We start from the raw sequence: 15,760 nt of genomic DNA, 5'->3' as shown, positions 1-15,760 counted from the left end.
TAAGTTTAGTTATTTATTTTATTAGTTGAATTTTTCCACAGGGGAATGAGAAAGTTTCCACTGGAACTTTTAACAGAGAGATTTAACAGTATTTGGAATAAAAACATGAACATAAAAAGAAAAAAAAAAATCTCTGATAAAAGGGATGGTTTAGCTGGGTAAGTTAAACAAGGGTTGCAACATTTGAAAAAATCCTCACAAAACTAACGACATTTTAATGCTAACCCCTTTCAAATGGTTTTTAACAAAATGGCTAAGAGATTGAGAAGCAATTACTAATCGCTTTCCCTTTCTTAGCACATGACCAACGTTTAAAAGTACTACTGGAGAATCCTACTGATCTGAGGACTTGTGCTAATTCACAGGAGAATGACAAGACACTTTTTTGTCACAAAACCTCCCAAGAGAAATCAAATATTCAAAATGGGAAACATCATATTTAAATTTCTAGTTTTTTCCATAAAAATATTTTAATATCTTACTAGTATTACTTTATGCCATAACAGTAACTTAAATATTAATCATTATAAAGCGACTACATACCTAAAAAAGGGTCATGCTTCTTCGATTCTGTACCACAAACAAGACAAGTAACTTCATTTTGCAAAATACCCCCAAATATTGTAGTAACAATTGTAGCTTTTCCCTTAGCTCCAATGAAATTATTGTCTTTTGGATATGGTAGTATTTTAAGTAATTCCATATGAAGTCTGTCTAACATGTATCTCAAAAATTCATGGGCATCTTGCTGCTGATAACCTCTAAAGAGAAAAGGAAAAAGTCTTAAAACATGGCATTTAAAGAACTAAAACAAATCTTTCCAAATTTATGAAATTTTCTTGATAACGAAACATTTTCGTTTTAGTAGTCAGAAAAAATTTTTCTTTTTTCTTTTAATTATTTATAAGACAGTTTGGTTTTCACAAGTATATAGATTAAATGCAAAGATGAAAAATATTGTAACGGATCCGGTGCGACTTCCAACTTTCTTGAAAGGACGACACAGTTCTTGATTAAGAATACAGGAAATTTATTTACACTATGTACAGGGAAGATCGTCAACAACTGCTAAATTAATCATCGGCAATTAAGCAAATATCACACAACACCGTTAACTCAACGGTTACACACGTATTTACTTCCAAATACGAAAAACAACACAGCGAAATGCCTCGCAATAAACAGAGCTAATACACTCTCAGCACAAATTCTCAATCGAAACTGAACTCTTTATCATGCATAACGCTTTTTATACACACCGAAAGAGAACTCTCAAATATTCCACAAGATTCCAAATGCTTCTCGAAATGCGTAGACCATTATCAAATTTTATCAATGAAAAAAAAAAGAAATAGGGGGTTCGTATACTTCAGCTGAATGTATAGGGGCTGTATATTCATTACGGGAAACTATTTACCGGTTATGTTACTACAATAATTACTATTTACAGAATTTGTAACAATATTCTACGACATGAGCAAAAGAAAAGCAAAGGTAAATTCAAAATTTATGTCTAGTTAAAATATTAAACATCAACAGTTGACTTTAAAATATTTTTTTTTAATTTCATCTCTCCAATGATACACTAGTAACAAGTCCCCCCCCCCCTTTTTCTTTTAAATCTATATCATTTTTTTGGTTTTATCTAAATGATGCACATTTCCCTTCAATGAAAAATTTGAGCTATATTTAAAACTGCATAAATTGCTTAGTTAAAATTTTTCGAAGCTATAAAGGAATCATAATTTTTCAATTAAGATCTATGAGTTTGGGGTTCAAATTTAATGCCTGGGTTTAGAAATCTGAACATCACAATGAAATATTGAGGCTCAAAATGTGGCTATAACTGATAGCACAAATAATTCAGTTCCTATGATTGAAATGGTTGCCTCTGGTGACCTTGATGAGACATTGTTTATTCACCAATAATTAATTCAAAAAAACAGACTTGGGTTGAAGGAAGTTTCGATTAAGAGTTTTGTAAATCAAGGTGCAAAATTACCAAACGTCAAAGTCTTCTGAAAAGTTTAGTTCTAACGAACTAACAGAATAGAAATTTGTTTTCATGTATCTTGTTCTGTTGCCAAATTAAACAAAATAATTAATACAAAATATCTTGAAAAAAAACCATAAGATAACTTAGAAAAACAGCAAGCAAATACTCTTTTGAAATTTCATTCATTTCATTTTAGCTTATAATAGCTACATTATCAAAATCTATTAATACAATGACGAGAAAACACATAACAGATTTCAAACAAGATATAAAACTAAACATTCAAATATCAAGGGGCAAAACTAAATCAAATAGAAATGGCATCAATATAAGAATTGGCTTTTGAGTTTCAAACCATGATTAATCCATAAATATCGGCAGAGTTTTTAATGTCTTCAATGTTTTTAAAAAACAAAAGAAAAAAGGAAACAAATTTTATAAATATAAGATTTTCACAGAGAACTTAAGCCCTGAGTAAATTTTACTGAAGTACTTCTTCAGCTAAGTATTAGCTCTAGAAGTACTTCAGCTTATCGAGAATTTTAAAGCAGCCTGAGATGCATAATCCACAAAAGAAAACTTCATCCTCATATCATATTTAACACACAACTTAGATTTTAAAATTATCTTTCAAAATACATAAAGTCACATTTTTCCACTAACACATAAACTCAACAGAGTAGGATCGAGTACAATGATAAAACCTCATTTCTTAGTCTTATAATTCCCTGAGTACAAAAAAAACATTACATATGTATTTTAATGAGTAAAATATTTATAAAACCACAACACATTTGAAACATAATATGTTAATAACTAAGACCAAGATAATATTTCGACAAACCTAAATCGAGGAACAACTTTCCATATAACAGCAAATAGAGATTCTGGTGAAATAGCACTTTTACTACCTTGTCGTAAAGAAATCAAAGTTTTTCGAAGTTCTTCAGCGAGTAATCTGCAAAAAACATTCGATTTAAAACTCATGTACAACAGACATTAATTCCTCGCAACATAAACAATATGTAAAAAAAAAAAGTTTTATGGATGAATTTTTTTTAAACTGTAACAAATATGCATTACCAATAAATTCTAAAAAATACTGACAGCCACAGCTGAAAAGTATTAAAAAACAAAATTTTACTCTCGAAACAGTTCAATATTGTTTTCAGCTTCGTATCTTTTAATACATTTATAAAAAATTAACATATTTTTAGCCTTGTCAGTTATACTGTCTATTATAAGATGTAACTTTATTTTTCAAATTTATGTGTGGCTCATTGAAAACAATTCAAGGAATACTTACATTTCATCACCAGAATCTGTTTTCTTGATATGATTTGTCTTCTTTCCATTTTTATGATTTTTGTGTTCTAAAGAAGGCAATTGCTTAAAATAATAGGAGAATTGCTGAATATTACTGAAATTAAAGGAGAAAAGTCAGTAATGCACTCGACAAATAAAGCAAATAATAAAGATAATAAGTAATAAATAACAATAAATAAAAATTTATAATAAAGCAAAAACAGCATTTGATCCCATGTTGCAAGTGCAATTTTTAAGAAACTTATATACTTGACACATAGTCTGGAACAAAAATAAGTAACATTACTTGCAAACAGAGAGTACATGTTCATCATTGCCCCTCTTTTAGCAAAAGGGTGACAATGAATGTTGTGTCATTTATCTTACAGAAGAAAGGTAAGTTTTTACTATCCGCTAGATAGAGGTTCAAAATAGATTATAAATCGGAAATAGATGTATGAATTAATAAAAATTAAATAAACAACTTTTTTTTTTAAACTTTACCTTAAGGACTGCAAAACAGCATTCATAAAACAAGTGTTTCCTAAGTTTCTGAGACCAGCTACTCGCGCTTTGCAGTATCGCTTCTTGCTCCCCTGCAATCCCAAAAAACAGTAATATGCTTAAAAATGATTTAAAAACTGAAGAGACATAAAGGTATTGGAATTACAAATTTAAAAATAAAAACTTACGAAACATAAATAAGTAATACTGGTGGTGCACACAAGGAGAGGGTCCAGGGGGTCCAAACCCCTCCCATTGCCCTTGAGTTTTTTGATTGACTAATCCTATTTATCATGTGTGTAAAAAAATAATCACAAGCAAAGGTAACAATAAATTCAGATTAATAAATGAAAAAAAATATATATATATATACTATTTTCTCTATTACTTCTCCCACAAAATTGAGCTGTATGTGAACATAATTTGTTTTATAATGATGATTTTGCTTCGCTGTTTTTTTTTTTTTTAATAATGAGAAAAGTAAATACATTCATTTTTGTGCTTTCTGGTATTTTGATTAAGTATTACTTATTAATAAATTAATCTTATTAGCTAATACTAAGTAATTATTCAATAATTTTTTCAAATGTTTTTTGTTCCCGACAATCGATAAAATGAAAAAAAAAAGTGTTTGGATGCATGTTGGAGTAGGGTATGAGAAAGGTGGACCTTCAATCCTGGACCCCCCCCCCCCCTTCCAAAAATCCTCTGTGCACCACTGATCAACATAGTTTTAGGTAAGTCACATCAGAAATATTGAATTCATTTTTTCTCTTGTGTATTCATGATCATGTGAAGCGAGTTCTATGAATTGAATGGTTGTCATAGTAAAAACTATTTTTTGTCTGGACTAAAATATATTTTCGTTACATTATGCAAATTTTATTTCATCACAAGGAGAAATACAATTCCTGAGCTTTGATTACATTAAATATTGGTTCAAAAAAAAAAAAAAAAAAAATACAAGTTCATTAACTATTTAGAACATAACCAAAAAAAAAAAAATACATATCTTTCTTAATTTCATTAGAACTACCTCTGTTTCCTCTGCAGGTTTGAATTAGATCTCATTTATTTATGTCTGGTAATGACTTTCTGCATTGAGAAAGGAGTTAGTTGAAACCTCAAAACACCTGTTTGCAATGAATTTGCTAACTTGGGCTTTATCTACATTGCTTATTGCTTCAAAGTTTATCATGGTTTTATATAGAAAAAACAAGTTTCCCCCGGTCCAATACAGGCTCTGTTAATTGGTATCATCACAAAAGTAACATAAAAAATCTCAGCACCTGCACAAAAATAATGTAATAAAAATGACATCTTGGTAGGGGAAACAAAACGGCACATTTGCGAAAATCGTACCTTACACAAAAACTTCTATTTTTAAACTTTGGATTCTTATTAGTCAACTTTAAAATATCTGACGTGAGCACCAGTCTACATTCTTTATGCCAATTAATAATCTATGTCTATTAACAATTCAAAAGTACAACTCTTCATCTCATGGATATGCATAAGAAACAAATCTAAAATGCACCACTACACCTTTAAAACTATGTTACCCAAAAATGGCACTTTGAAATTTCAAGAAGTTGTTTTTGTTAGTGTCTGATTTGAAATTACGGCAACAAACTAAACAGAACTTAATATTAAATTGAAAAAAAGAACTTTAACACATCATTGCCTTAGGGTTCGCAGAAAAACATTTTAAACACTTGAACACCTAATTTGTTGAGAATCGTACGGAAAAGAGTGTTACGGAGATTCATTGGACAATTTCAATTTTATCAACAATTTTAAAGTCAGTTCTATGGGAATATCCCTAAATATTGCCAGTATGGCAAAATTGACACCAGATTCTGTATCTCACTTCTGCTTTGTAGCTGGTGGCAAAAAGCTTGCCCATATATTTCCAAGTGGTTGCCAATTGGCAAAATTGCTCCTGTCTACATTGAAACTAACACACAGATTTGCCACAAAAAAATATGCAAAAAAACTCCTCTTGGTGCATAAAAGATAGCAACAAAAAAGGGAAGTCTACAGCTAGACTGTATATATACTCTGCATATGAATTTCAACCTTCTACGGCGTACTGTTTTTTAGTTATCCAAAATATGTACATACACACATGAAGAAAAAAACTAGTGATAATCAATAGCAGGATACTAAAAATGGATGTTTTAGTTGTTCATACATTTGTATGTACATATGCAAGCATGCAAATACTTCCATATAGTACTTGCATGCTTGCATATGTAGCATGCAAGTATGCAAGTACATGTGCATGTAGCATGCAACTATGCAATTTTTCAAAAAAAGCTACTCAACATTTATTTGGACGTGAGTAAAATGAGGCTGAAATTAAAGTGAATTTATGTGAAAATATGATTTTTTTACAGTTTCATACAAGGAAGAAATATTTTACTTGCAAAATAGAATGTTGATCTGATTAATACCCACATTGCATAAGTATGACTTTCCACAACAGCTTTGATTCATTTTTGTTTAATGTTTGCTTGCACACGGTGCACTTGCAAACTTTTGGAAATCAGTATCAGAAAAACTTTTTCGTGCACACATCTTATCAAATTAAAAATCTGCTCAGATTTAATCAAGAACGCACAAAACTAAGAAGGACATAAAAATAGGAGCACAAAGGCATAATAATAAGCAAATGTACTGAAAATTTTAAATTAACTGATATGATCACCAAAAATTTAAGAAAATGTTATAATGATGAAAAAATCCTGAATTTAAGTAACTCGCAACATCTTCCAACTTTTGCATTTTTTTACAAACTAAATTCGTTAATTTCAATATCCGTTGTCATCTGAAACGTCTTTAAAAAATGAATAGTCTAACTTCATTTGACTTGGATGCATTTAGATTGAAATTATCAAGAGGGCATAGTAAAATGACAATCATGCAAGTCCTATTCTATGGAATGCGAGGTATAAAAAATGTTTAAAATAATGGTAAGCATGAAATTGGCGATATCCCTGAAGTAGAATCACACAGCAAAACAAAAATGGGAGAGTTTTACAGAGGTGGAGGCAAGCTAACATGTAAAAAACAACTAAAATACTTAAATTTTACACTTAATCCATAAAAGTTGAAAGGAAAAAAAGAATAAGAATGTTGTCAAATATTTTCACAAAAATAGAATGACTTTAAAATTTTGAGGATATTGCAAACTCTTGTATGAAAAAAGTTTAGAGGAGAACAGCTGAGTCAACTAAGAGGAGAGTATGTTGAAAACTAAAATTAAAAAAAACATTTAAACTACGTTTTTTTCCTATCATCATTTTTTTAAAGAAATACTGAACTACTCCGTAGCAAATTGAAAAATTTGAAAGTTTGTTTATTGTTCAGTACAATCTAGTTCATTTATCAAAGACATAGATTATGTACAAAAATGTAACAAAAACTTACAAGAGACTGAAAATGGTGTACCATCTCAGTCATATATTATAAACATAGGAATAAGATATTTCAAAGTGAAATTCAAAAATTAAGTTAGAAAAACAAATACATGAGACATACTTTCTTATAACGCTTGCTTCTTTTATTTTCTTCTTCTTCAACAAGGATACCTTGTCTTTTCAGAGCTTTGACTGGCTCTAGATGCCTATAAAAATATAATTAAATTATGACCAAAAATTGAAATAATAAACTCTCGTTCAGGCAAACCTAACCTGGCAGGACTGTAAGGCTGTGATTAGGATCTGCATAGCCTTTGCAATGCTGGCAGCTTAGGTTTGTCCTAACTATAAGCAAAAAATCTTAAATAAAACAGAAACAAAATTTAATAACATGATCAAAGCAAATATTTCTATAATGGGAATGCAGAAAGGGTAAAAATGTTTCAGGAACAATATTTCATAAAATTACCAAAAATGAGCTGATGTGTGCCTCACATGACTTCTTTTTACTCCAATTTAATGTAATTTTCCCATTATTGGTAATTTTAATGTGATTCAATAGTTTACTCTCTAAATATCACCATGGCGAAATTGAAACCAGATTTAAAAAAAAAAACGCCAAATTTGTTGCCAAGTTGACGACCAAAAGACTGGCGATATATTGCCAAGGTGTGCGCCAAATTGTAACACCACTTGAGTTTACATTGAAATTAACAATGATTTCCCCCAAAAAAGGGGCAAAAGACCCCCTTAGATAAACCCGAATGCAACCAAAAGGGAAGGTCCACAACTAGACCCCACTAGGAGTCTACATACAAAATTTCAACTTTCTAGGACACACCGTTCTTGAGTTATGCGACATACATATGCACATACATACATACGTACATACAGACGTCACAAGAAAACTCGTTGTAACTAACTCAGGAATCGTCAAAATGGATATTTCGTGTGTCTATACATTCTTAGGCACTTATCTACCTGTGGTCGAGTCGAAAAAAGAACTCAACATTCATTCGGGGGTGAGTAAAATGGGAATTAAGGTCGATTTTTGAGTGAAAATTTTTTCGTGAATACAATACTTCCTTTTTTGTAAAAGGAAAGTAACAAGTGAACCCTATGACTATTTTTTATAGCTTTGAACACATTACCAATCATGATAAAATATTTGTGCACTTTATTTAACTTTATGTAATATCCATGGTTCAATTCTGATTGGTTTGAATTTCACCCCCCAAAAAGAAGTTTGTAAGAAAAATGCCAAAAGAACTTTTCTTCAAAACTAGTTAAAATCAGTAGAAATTGGAGTTATGCTACAGTATTTCTTGACATTTACGTCTTTAAGCAAACATTAATGAAACTCTTTTTTTTTTTTTTTTGAAAATTAAGTATTAATTTGCACATACAAATAATAGAAAGTCAGAAATTACTAATGCTAAAATAAAATCTAGTAAAATTAACTTACTCATTTTGTGATTGAAGATCAGCACGCAAAGAATCGATATCCTTATTGTCATTAATAACAAACTCATCACAAATATAACTGAAGGGGAGAAAGAGTTAATTAAGCTATAAGACCTGAAACTATCCAAAGTTCAAGACAAAATATATTTTTCAATACAACACACAGAATAGTATAGCAAGCAAATCTTTTTGTCAGACAAGTACAAAGATGACAATAATTTGGGTCCCATTCTTTTGTGAAATGCTATAAAAAGGAAGTAGTACCTGTAGTATTGTTTAGCCTTAAGTATTTAATTACTGTATCAAGCTTAATTTGTATATAATTGTAAACTAGTATGTTGTGGCCATCACGAAACTTTCTTCTATATATTTTTTTTTCCTGATCCCTCCTCATGCTTGACGAGGAAGCAATATTCCCAACAAAAACAAATTACACATGCAAAAACTTGACGACCATCCCAATGTCTGAATTATTGCAAAAGCAAGGCAAAGAGCGAAAATTGAAAGTTATCTTAAAAGCCTTGCTTGAATTAATTACAAATATTTTATTTGTTAACAAACATAAGGTGGCAACAGTTAAAAATTTTAAATCATTGAGATAATATTTCCGATCATTTCCATACAATTAAAATCACGAGAAATACGCAGACGACAATCTATTACGATTTATCTTTCTTATTGCTGCATTAATAAAGCTATTTTTATTCGCAAAAAAAAAAAAAATCAACACCTCTTGGTGCGATTGGCGTCAAAATTGAACCAAAGCCTGTTTACATATGGATTAACATATATTCCAAATTTCACCAAAATAAAATCAGCTCTTATACCCACTAAGGGCTACTTGCCGATAAATTTTTCTTTCATTCCGTTCATAATTTCTTGAGATACAGCAGTCACAATTGACGACAAAAAACGTTCTATAGCTCAACCCCCGTTTGAGTTATTGACACCAAAATTGAATCAGCACCTGTTCCTGTTGATGGCAACATATGGACCAAATTTTGTTTGATTCCGCCAGTTACTTCCTGAGGAATAGCAAGCACGCGTAACTCAAAAAACGTCCCATTGCTCCACCCCCCTAGGAGGAATTCGCGCCAAAAACCAATGGGCACAAGTTCACATAGGGGCACATATGTGTACCAAATTTCGTTTGATTTCATGCGGTAGTTTTTGCTGTAGAGCGGCCACAAAAAAACTGGTCACACACAGACGTGACACACATACACACACACACACATACACACAGACAGACATTTTCCAAAAATAGTGGAAATGGACTCAGCACACCTCAAAACGTTCGAATCCTTCGAAATTCGAAAATTTGCACGAATCCAATACTTTCTTCTATATATTAGATATAGAAGAAAGTAAAAAATGTGACTTTCCAACTTTTTCAAAATATTGTCAAAACGACTCAAGATACTCTAGATGCTGTCCATTAAGCTTGCTCTCAAATTCATCCTTAAAATATTTATGAAACTGTAAAGAGTTTCAATACATTATATTACAGTATGGAATTACTAATCCCTAGATACAAAATGAACTCTAATTCAATGATTCTATGATTATGTCTAGTGATAAAAATTGCATCTATACAATACATCTAAAAACACTATCAAGTAAGCAAGATGTTCAAATAGCTCAAAATTTTCTTTACTTTATTTTCCAAAAATATTCGGCACATAAAAACTAACTACAGTCATACACAGTTACTTTTATCATAAATCAGGTTATTATAAAAATACATTTATTTTCATTAACTTAAAATCCTGAACACAAAATATAATTTCACAGTTCTTTAATTAATTTGCAAAATTACCAAAATGCAGTATAGTTTTCACAGTTCATGCAAACCATATGATCCACATTTTCTTCATGATGAGCTTTTGCATGTCCATTAACATACCTAAAAAAAATCATAATGAAAGATAACTTTTTGTAAAACATTTGTATACAAAAAGTGAAAATGTTATTATCAAATTTTAAATTTGACTTACCTTCCACAGTTAATAATGCCACAATGAATGCAAACAAAGGGATCTTTATTTGTCTGACATGCTAAAAAATGATTATTACAATTAAAGTAAAAAATTGGACAAGAAAAATTTTAATGCTATAAAGACATTGAAGCATGTACATGTACAATACATTACTGATTACATAAACATCCATTTTGAAACAAAATTGTAATGAGGCAGATTAAAATGTGCTAAAAATTCAAAACTAAGTCCTTTTATTACAAAATTTAATTGTTTTGAAAATATCTCTTTATGTTACAGTAAGAGTTTTTATTGAATTGAAACACCAATAAATTTAGCTGAGAAAATCAATGAGAAAATAGAGCAAAGAAAAAAAAGATAAGAAGAAAAAAATCCTCCTTGATCTGAAATACCTGAAAGAAAAAAAGAACAAAGCACAAAATAGCTATAAAAAGTCATATTCACATGTTTTAAGCAGGGTTGACAAGTTATTGATGCATGAGTTTTAATCCTAACTTAAACTGTCATATCAAAAGGTGTCAAAATCCTTGGATTGAGGAAATGATTACTGTTGAATATCACTTTTGATCTTTAGAGTAAGTTTTGAATGGTTTTCAAATGCAGTGACAAATTATGTTTGACACATTTTGAAAATTCTTGCTCCATTCAACATAAAAAAAAATCCCTAAGTATGAAAACTATGTCAAAGATTCTTAAAAATTCTGACATACAGCCAAATTGCAGTCGCTACCCATCATAAGATAAGTTGTAGAATAAAAATTAATGGTCTTAACATGTTGCAATTAAATGTCTCATTATAGCAAATGTCTCATTAGCTTTATGCAACAATTAAAATATAAGTGTTTGCATTGTAAAGTCATATTTTGCCTTTTCATTGAAGTTTTCTAAAGAAAAAAAAATTTACCTTTAAGATTTTTAAAATTGGCTAAAATTTCTCAGATACTTGAATTTGGCTAAGACTTAACATTTAGCTAATTTGTTGGCTAACAATTTAAAATCTCTAGCCTAAATATTTTATTGCTTAAAGAAAAATTAAGTACAGTCAAACCTTGATATCTCGAACCTCCTTATCTCGAAACCCTTGATGTCTCGAAAAAACATTTTCCCCAGCGTTTTTATAAAAACCCCTATGTATTTTCCATAGTTATCTCGAAAAAATTTTTTGAAACACTTGATATGTCGAAATTTTTGCACAGAAGCAAGTTTCAATTCTAGTTTTTCTTTGGCAATTTTTGTAGTAAAACCAGTTCCAGGGACAATTGCTTAACGTTTTTCATCTCTTTTCTTGGAAATTTTGTAAATAGGGGAGTGTTGGTATGAGAGGGGAGCTGTGTTTTCCCTAGAGTTTAGAATCTTTGTGCATTTTTCTCGAACATGTTGTCCATTTTGAGGAAAGCAGGTTGATTTTTCGTCTGTCAGTTTTCAAACGAAAACGGAAAATGTGTTCCTCATTTTCCTCATTCTGCTTTTTTAACTCCTACAAAAAGGCTGCTGAGAACTTTTTGAATGTGGGGTTACTGGCTGAAGATAAAATTAGAATTTTTAAATTTTTAGGTGAAAAAAAACCAAGTTAAAATTGTTGTTCATTTCAAAATCGCATCCTGTGCACTTTCAACAATTATAAACTTTCAAATCTAGTAAAATATTGAAGACTACTTTATTGATCATAATTTGAAGTGGTCCCATAGCACCCATAGCACATACATAAATGCATATAGCATATATATGTGCAATTGTGAGAGTTACTAGTGTAATTTTTATAAAACCTTGATAAATCAAAAACTCGAATTTTTTTCCCGTCCCGAGAGATTCGAGATATCAAGGTTGTACTGTATTTGAATAGCTTTCCCCCCCCCCCCCCCATGAATTACTTTGTTTCTTTAAAAAAGGATAAAACTTCAGGAAAAAATGTAGTGAATTCTGCAAAAAACATTCTCATTATAGTGAATAGCTTAAAAGTTTCAATTTTCAAAGCAATTTTTAACTTCTACTGGCTAGAACCTTTCACATTTATTACAACCAACTTCCTGTGTTGGGATTCCTTAAAAATTTAATATGTGATTTTTTACCTATGGTGATAGTTCTATAACTAAAATAATTAAGTACCCACTTATTACCAATTTATTCCAATTTTCAGCAAAACTTCCATAAATTCTCTATCACGAGGATAAAAAATACTTGCACAATATCAACATTATTTATCAATTGAAAGCCATGTTTTTTCAGTACAAGTTGGCATTTGTTTTAAAATTTTGAAATAAATTAAAATTAAAAGAACAATTTTAGTTAGCTCAAATTAGTTTCTAGCTAAAATAAGCATAACTTCGTTAATTTTAAACAGAGATTTTAGATATTTTATTACATTAATAAATAGAACAATACTTTTATTTAAAGAGGTATTTCACGGTATTTGCGACATAGGGGTGTCTGTAACAAAACTTGTTGAAAGGTTAAAATTTTTATATACATTGAAAAAGCACATTCCAAAGGACATGCATGTCATATTTTTTTTCTTTATATACTTCATATTATCCATGTAATCGCAATCAAAACATCAAAAATACAACTTTTATCGTTACGGACTCGACATTGAATTTTTCTTCAATAGTGACTTGAACTGAATTTCAAGTCAAAACTGGTGCTTGGGACAAATAAAGTAAAGGATTATCTCTAATACATATGATAATTTTAATCAAAAAGTGCATTCATTAAAAAATTATAAGTTGTCAAAATGGTGATTGTAGAGTCCGCAACAATAATTAGAAGAAAAATTTTGTTAAAATTTTTATTTATGCATTTTATATGCACTAAATTGAATATTTTCTAATTTTACCTATAATGTTACAATATTCTAAAATAAGTTTCATGAAAATTTAAATTCAGTATTTTTTATTAACTTTCGAAATTTGGTTACGGACTCTACAAAACGTTACAGACTCTACATTTGGCAACTGTTTCAACACTGCTCTTTCTTTACCAAAATGCTTGAACAGCCTGCACAGAAAAAAAAAGAATAAAAGCAGCCCTTTAAAGGAAATTACAACTTATTCTTAAAAAAACCTTTACTTTAAGAATTTTGACTGCACAAGTGTATAGGGGGAGTCCAGGCACATTGACCTGTCTCTCTACTTTTTCTTTTTTTTTATCTTATCATAAAATTCAATTAGTAGTTTTATTTTCTACCATGAGTTTCATTAAATATTTCTCATCATCCCAGAACATTTTCAATTCATTACATTTTTTCCCATTAATATTTTAAGAGAACTTTGTGAAGTGAACCAACATGCCACAGTCCTGGGGTCCCCACATTACAAAAACAACTTCTATTACAGTTTTAATGTTAAATATTATCCAACATTTGTACCAAACAAATGTTTTGTGATTAGAATCAAAAACCGTTTAAAGATCATTATAATTAAAACTGACCAACATCTACTGTTTCACACTTTTTCAAGAATCAGCACAATTTGTGTTTCTAGCAACTTCACTATTGCCAATACTGGAGTATTACTTTTTTTTTTAACTGTTCTAAAAGTTTTTGTGTGTTTTCTAAAAGTGAATCAACATACCCTAGGTTAAAATGTCAGTAATCCAACGTTATTAAGCACAAAACTTGCAATTGATTGCAGACACGTGTTTCGGTGTTACAAGGAACACCTTTTTCAATGCAAAGAAGTGTGAGCTTTTGGATGAAAAGTCATCCGAGAAAAGATTTTGGCTTTTCTCGGATGACTTTTCATCCAAAAGCTCACACTTCTTTGCATTGAAAAAGGTGTTCCTTGTAACACCGAAACACGTGTCTGCTATCAATTGCAAGTTTTGTGCTTAATAACGTTGGATTACTGACATTTTAATTTTTCAGCACAAAGGTATTTATTCTTTATACCCTAGGTTCTTGGTCTAAAAAAAGTTGTCCTGATTTTTTTCTTTACAACAAAAAATGAACTGCTTAAGAACTAAAAGAGCTTATTTTAGGAGAGGAATTCAATTGATTGCTTCATTCTTCATGAAAATCATTTAAAGAAATAAAGTTGCTTAGTTATGAAAGTCAATCAATCAAAAATAGCACTGCCAAAATAACAGTTTCTGAAATTTGTTCAAAATAACTTTACTATATGACTTCATCATAGGAATTATAGAACTATAGGTGCTACTTTTTGTTAGTTGTAAATTTAAAAAAAAAGGTATTAAAATTATAAGGTCGGTCTAACGAGTCCAAATTTCCCTTATCTTATGGTATGTTGACCGATCTTTTGGTCCTGAATTTCAGTATATTTTCAGTGTGACATTTGAAAAATTTCCAGTACAGAATACCAGTACATATTGTACAAAAAAAAAATCACTATCAAGTTAAAATAAAGTAACAAAGTAAGGCAGGTCAGATGTCATTTAGTACATTAATATTAGGGCCATTAAACAAAAATATAAGATCTTTCGTGCCATACATGACCGATCATAAATTTAGTTAATTAAATGCAATTATTTAAACCGGAAATGAACAACATTCTGTTGCTTAAAAGTATATGTGATTCCTGTTGAAGCAAAAAATGTTGCCTTTTTAAATTGAATTAACAGAAAATTTAACTTTCCTTCAAAAATGCAGTTTAAAAAGTTTTGGCTTAAAAACATCTTCTTCCTAACATGCCCCCCCCCCCCCCCTTAAAATTTATCCAGAAATTTTGATTTACTGGAGATGGTCCGGTATTGATCACTTCAGATAACCAAAGTTCTACTATAAAAGTTAAATTGTTATTAAAATTTTCATTAAAACCTATCATTTTTAATCATAAATTCATGACTGAAGAAATCAACATCACTTGGTCTGTTCCAAAAGGAGGCCACCTTCAATCTGGTACCCCCCCCACCCCCTAGAGCTTGGGTGCACCTTCCCTAAATATCCCACAGACCCCCCTCTCTCCCCTGTAATATCAAAAACCTCTCCCCAAAAATGAGAAAAATACACCTCAAAACGACACCTAAAAAACTTCAATGTCACAGTCTGCGGCATGCCCCCCTCCCCCTGGTGGGCACCCCTCACATACATGATGAAGAAATAGCCATAACAGTTG

General features: G+C 30.4%; 1 protein-coding gene across 1 annotated transcript in view; it reads right to left on the bottom strand.

Annotated features, from left to right (window-relative positions):
• LOC129217597 (ubiquitin carboxyl-terminal hydrolase 3-like) overlaps positions 1 to 15,760 on the bottom strand; it is a 29,779-nt gene that overhangs the window by 12,294 nt on the left and 1,725 nt on the right. Inside the window, exons 2-9 of the mRNA XM_054851923.1 lie at positions 10,689 to 10,749; positions 10,511 to 10,597; positions 8,693 to 8,770; positions 7,349 to 7,433; positions 3,806 to 3,897; positions 3,303 to 3,416; positions 2,841 to 2,954; positions 544 to 761 (exon numbers count right to left, since the gene is read on the bottom strand). Coding sequence (XP_054707898.1) covers positions 544 to 761; positions 2,841 to 2,954; positions 3,303 to 3,416; positions 3,806 to 3,897; positions 7,349 to 7,433; positions 8,693 to 8,770; positions 10,511 to 10,597; positions 10,689 to 10,749 — 849 coding nt within the window. The remainder of the gene's footprint in view (positions 1 to 543; positions 762 to 2,840; positions 2,955 to 3,302; positions 3,417 to 3,805; positions 3,898 to 7,348; positions 7,434 to 8,692; positions 8,771 to 10,510; positions 10,598 to 10,688; positions 10,750 to 15,760) is intronic.

Source organism: Uloborus diversus, chromosome 2, assembly GCF_026930045.1.
Source record: "Uloborus diversus isolate 005 chromosome 2, Udiv.v.3.1, whole genome shotgun sequence".
NCBI lineage: Eukaryota > Metazoa > Arthropoda > Arachnida > Araneae > Uloboridae > Uloborus > Uloborus diversus.
Note: the sequence above shows the minus strand (reverse complement) of the source record. Positions and strands in the feature narration are given on the sequence as shown.